The sequence below is a fragment of the Pinus tabuliformis genome, chromosome 1_2 (genome assembly GCF_031772625.1).
Source record: "Pinus tabuliformis cultivar Carrire ecotype Pingquan chromosome 1_2, CPIR1, whole genome shotgun sequence".
Classification (NCBI taxonomy): Eukaryota; Viridiplantae; Streptophyta; class Pinopsida; order Pinales; family Pinaceae; genus Pinus; species Pinus tabuliformis.
In genome coordinates this window covers 759,386,695-759,392,365 of record NC_142298.1, presented here as the reverse complement: position 1 = coordinate 759,392,365, position 5,671 = coordinate 759,386,695, and the positions used below count along the sequence as shown (strand labels likewise).

General features: G+C 42.5%; 1 protein-coding gene across 1 annotated transcript; it reads left to right on the top strand.

Moving 5' to 3' along the window:
• Positions 1-3,591: 3,591 nt before the first annotated feature.
• Positions 3,592-4,350, top strand: LOC149208010 (uncharacterized). The gene has a single exon (XM_089398215.1). The coding sequence runs from the start codon at positions 3,592-3,594 to the stop codon at positions 4,348-4,350; it is 759 nt and encodes a 252-aa protein (XP_089254341.1).
• The last annotated feature ends 1,321 nt before the right edge of the window (positions 4,351-5,671 follow it).

Here is a 5,671-nt window from a genome sequence, read left to right as displayed (position 1 = left end):
TGATTTTTTCTAGTAGAATTTTTCTGGGAGGCTTTTGGGCAATTTTTGGCTAGGTGGTCTGTCTCAAAGCAGGATCGACATCTAAAGAGGACACTTTCATAATCGAGTTTCTGGTTCCACACATAGTCTTTACTTGTTAGGTGTATTTCAACTGGGAATCCGGCGCTGAAGTCCATTTCTACACAGATGCGTGCATAGGTGGTTCTGGCATATTCCTCTGTTTCTGGGCACCTGCAGTAAAATTTTCCAATTGCATTTCCAATGGCTTTTAGCGAAGAGAAATTCCAGAGATGCAAGGGTAGGTTTGGCAATCTCACCCAAACTGGTGCTGAGGTTATGACTGTTGTTGAGGGATCAAATGATGGGTTCCATGGCCTCATGAATAGGCCTGATTTTTCCCAAAACCAAGGGTCGGAATCTGGGATACATTGTCTGCTTTCAAGGTTTTCAAAATCTACTATAAAGAAACCCCTAGCACAGAGGTATATATTAATTGCATCAGGAATTAGAGGCTTCCATACCTCCGAGATCCAACTGTGTAGAGCTGTAAGCCGCGGCCAAAAACCATTGAATCGACAGATTAGGGCACTTTCAGAGAACTTCAAAGCCTCATCGAGTGAGGCCTGAACCACCTAGACAGTGAGCGCCGGGGTTTCACTGACGATATGGTCCGGAGCTTGCCCCCCAGAGGTGGACGGAACTGAGCCAGCAGCTATTTTTGTGAAGCTGGGAGCCATCTGGAGAATGCTCTCCTGCTGAGTATAAAAGATTGTTGAAGAGAAGGCCACAGGAGATTGCCGAAGAGAAGTGAAAAGCCGCAGATCTATAAAGAAGAGGCGTAGATCTATAAACCGCAGAAGGCCCAATCAATGAGAATAGAAGTGAAGAGCCGCAGATCTATATCACGACTTGGTTACACATTACCATTTATATTATATTTCATAAGAGCTTCAGATCTGGAATTCGGAAGAGCCGCAGATCTGCTCATGCAGAGACGGCACAAAAGACCGCAACACAGATCTGCTCATGCAGAGACGGCACAAAAGACCGCAGCGCAGATCTGCTCATGCAGAGACGGAAGATCTGCTCTGCAAATGCTTTTTGGAGATCAAGAGCCGCAGATCTGGAGACTATTTATATAAATAAAATTTGTGGCGTGACCTCTCGCTCCTTACTCGAGTCTTCTTATATAATTGAGATACAATTAAAAAAAAAACCATATTTTTTTTTCTCATCAAAAATTTATATCCAAAGAATTTAATAGATAAAACATTTCTTCTTTCCCTCCCCCAGTTAAATATAGTTGTTATCTTTTAGCTATTAGGTTGACATGTCTCCTTATTTAATATTTTTCTCCCTGAAGATAAACCACACTTGTTGGTTCAAAACGCCAAGAGATCCCTTCGTAGAACCGAACCATATTTAATGGTTTCAATACTAGCATTATTGAACATAGTGTATTGCCTCCTGACTCCTTAGAAAACACACCGCTAAAGCATAACGGTTTAGAAGCCATCACTCTTGACCATGAAGTATTGCTTTCTTTTAAGGAGGGGTCAATGAAGAAAACTGACTTGAATTTCCTCGAACCATTCGTTCGAGGAATCGAATTGGCGATTTTTCGATTTTTTCTCCGATTGGGGGCGAATATGGTAACTATGGCTGGAATTCAGTGGCTTTTTCTTTTACATTTTGTGAACAATTGAACCATGCGTTCAAGCGTGCTTTTGAAATGCCAACGTGTCACTGCAATTCGTTTTAAGATGTGGTTTTAAATATTTTTTGGTTAATTATATTTAAAATTTGGTTTCTTTAAATTATAAATTTGTGTATTCAGTTAAGAGTATGTAGTTTATATTCCTAAGAGGAGATGGCTTTGCGCCGTGAGTCCTAGGGTTTCAGCTTTTGCAGAAATGGCAGACTGCGCCAGACAAAAAACTCCTACTATCTCTGACAAGCCCAGGAACGTTCAACCCTAAGATACACAGTACTCTTTTCAATGGAGACCCCTCGGGGGGAGGGCGATGCGCCTCCCCCACAAAACGACGAAGGGCAGCATCAACATGCGGGAGGCAATGGAACAGTAAACCAAGAAGAAGATGCAAATCAAAACTCTCAGAGAACAAAGCAAGATATTACACTGCCAGAAGTTCGCTCAACAACATGCAAGCCAGTTGCAGCTGAGCGTCCAAAAGTAGAACTTCCTGCTCACCGAATCAATGCAAGAATACAGTACATGAAGGACCATGCTCTGATAGGAAAGTTTATCGGACTATGGCCAACAGAGAAAGCGCTCAGAGGATGGATAAATGCAAAATGGCATCCCAAGGGACACATAACCCTGCAGCTAGGACCAAAAGGGTTCTTTACTGCTATATTCAACTGTCTGGAGGACAAAAACAGGGTATTGGATGGAGGCCCTTACTTTTTCAATGCTGCTGGTCTATTTCTCAAAGGGTGGGTAGATCGTTTCGACCCGGACAAGGAGGACCTGAGCTGCGCTCCTGTATGGATCCGACTGTACTCGCTGCCTGTGGAATACTGGGAGGAAGACTCATTACAAGCGCTCGGAAATGCTCTAGGAGAATTTGTCAAGATCGCAGAAGAAACAAAAACATGCAGATACACCTCATTTGTGCGTATCTGTGTATACATGAATCTCAACCAAGCTCTCCCAGATGCGGTAAGTGTTTCTCATGATGATATTGAATGGATTCAACCGATTGATTATGAACATGTACCTTTCAGATGCCGCAGATGTCATGCCTTGGGACATCTATTTAGAGATTGCCCATTAACTCAGAAACCCTCTCCTTCCTCTGGAACGGATGCTTCTGAGGTAGATGGCTTCACCAAAGTAGCAAATCGCAGGAAATCTCATAAGAAGCAAGCCTCAAAGACCAAGATGCCACAATCCAACCCCTCAGGGCCTTCAACAAGCAATAGCTTCAAAATCTTAGCTAATCATACTGATCTCAATATGGATTCTCCCTCCCTTTCAGATCCAGAAGCAATGAAAGACAGTCAGTCGAAACAGGTAATAGCCTTCAAACATCAGGAAGCCTCTCCAAACAAGGAAGCTTCTACCTCTGATAAGCAGAAGGAACCTATATGGACATCCCAAGCAATGCAGATGGAGAAACCCCAATCGCAGGCCAATCCAGAAGCAGACCCTAATGAAGAACTGTATTATCCACAATTTATGGAGGAAGAAACAGAAGCAATAGATATAGGGGACTTGGACATTCCAGGTCTAGAAAAGGCTTGCACAACAAATAACTTTGATGATATACCAATGGGGCAACTTGAAAATCTAGAACAAGTTTTATCAAAGGCGCAAAGGCAAAACTCACTGGGTATACAAACTGGAGGACCCTGGGATGGAAGATTCATAGCCAAGGACATCAAAAAGAGAGGAAGGAAAATTGATTTACAAAGGACAATCAGAATTGGACACCTATTAGTGGAATCTGGTAGGTATTCCAAGTTAACCAAGTACTACAGATCTGAAAAAAATCCGTCCCAATGAAGTTAATCTCATGGAATATAAGGGGGCTCAATGGCCCAAGAAAGATACAAATTCTTAAAAAAATGATAAAGCAAGAAAATCCTCAAGTTTTGTTCTTGCAAGAAACCAAATGTAATTCTAATACTATAGACAGATTTGCTGCAAAAATTTGGCCAGGAAGTTTCAATGCCGTTGTGGATGCTGATGGAGCATCTGGAGGATTGGCGATTCTCTGGGACTCAAGAGCTATAAATCTCAGCAACACTCATGCTCATAGGAACTTCCTACAAGCATCCTTTCACATCACTAGGACAAATTTACATGGGCTCCTTACCAATGTTTATTTTCCTCAGGAAGCTTCTCTCAAAGCTGAAATCCTCAATTCCCTCTCTGCTCTCAACCAAAACAGGCAGCATCCCTTATGGATCTCAGGTGGAGATTTCAATATGATCACAAGATTGGAGGAAAAAAGAGGAGGTCGATGCAGAGGTAGTCAGGAAGGATTCCCTTTAAAGGATTTCATTCAGGCTAATTGGCTCATAGACCTACCTTTCAACAATGGATTGTTTACATGGAATAACAGAAGAGCAGGGAATCAGCAGATAGCCTCTAAACTCGATAGGTTCTTGCTATCGGACAATGCTATCCACATTGGTGGGGACTTCTCTGCATCCATCTTGCCTCTCTCAGGCTCTGATCATTGGCCCATTTCACTTCAATGGTCACGTCCAGGAAATAAAATACGCAGGCCCTTTCGTTTTGAAGCTTTTTGGATGTCCCATCCAGAATTCCAAAAACTTATCAGTACTGAATGGAACAATTTTTCCCCACCTCCAGGATAAAAAATGTTCCAATTTCAACAAAAGCTTAAGAATCTAAAGGGTAAAATCAAGCACTGGAACCACACTTCCTTTGGCAACATCTTCCAGGGCAAAAGCTCAATTGAATCAGAAATGAAGCAACTGCAGCAAAAGATTATCGATGAGGGACGTTCAGAGGAATTGTTAGAACAGGAGAAAACTCTTGAGTTGCAACTTGCAGAAAGGGCTAGGCAAGAAGAAACGCTTTGGAGGCAGAAATCAAGAGTTAGATGGCTTAGAGATGGAGAGAAAAACACAAAATTCTTTCACAGTACAACCATACAACGAAGAATGCATAATAATATTACTCAAATTCAGAATGAGCAGGGCATCAAAATGGAAAAGCATGAGGATATTGAAGGCGCTCTATTACATTACTTCAAGCAAATGCACCGGGAGCCAAATGGAGACAGATCACAGGCGATAGAGAAAATTACCAGGAACATTCCTAAACTCATCACTGATGAACACAACCAACTGCTACTCAAACCAGTAGACTTACAAGAGGTGGAACAGGCAGCACGACAACTAAAAGCTGGTAAGGCTCCAGGACCGGATGGATTTACATCAAACTTCTTCCATAGCTTCTGGGATCTGATTAAAATGGAAGTCTGGCAAGTGGTTGAGGAGTCACGATCTCTTCGATGGATGTTTCCAGGGATGAATGCTACATTCATAGCTCTGATTCCCAAGGTCGATATGCCAAGCACTCCTGACAAATATCGACGCATCGCTCTATGCAACATAATCTATAAGATCGTGTCCAAAGTCATAGCTTCCCGTCTCAAAATGTTACTCCCTATCATTATCTCACCAAAACAATCGGGTTATGTGGAGGGAAGGCAGATCACTGATGGCATTATCTTGACTCATGAAATAATCCACTCTCTGAAAACCTCTAAAAAGCCAGGTATGTTGCTTAAATTAGACCTCTCAAAAGCATTTGATAGCCTAAGTTGGATGTATATTGAAAAAGTTTTAACTGCTTTTGGTTTTGCTGCCCCCTGGATTAGATGGGTCATGAGCCTTATTTCTTCCTCCTTCTTTTCCATTTTAATCAACGGCATCCCATCTGCTACCTTTCATCCTTCTCGAGGGATCCGGCAAGGTGATCCCCTCTCCCCATTTTTGTTTGTCATAATGGCTGAGGGTCTTGGCCGCAACATCAAATCTGCTCAGCAATCCCAGCTCCTCAGAGGCCTTTCATTTCATAATTCCCCTGCTTTCACTCACCAGCAGTTCGTTGACGATAACATGCTTTATGGGCATCCCTCAGTCCAAGAAGCGCGTCAACTCAAAACTC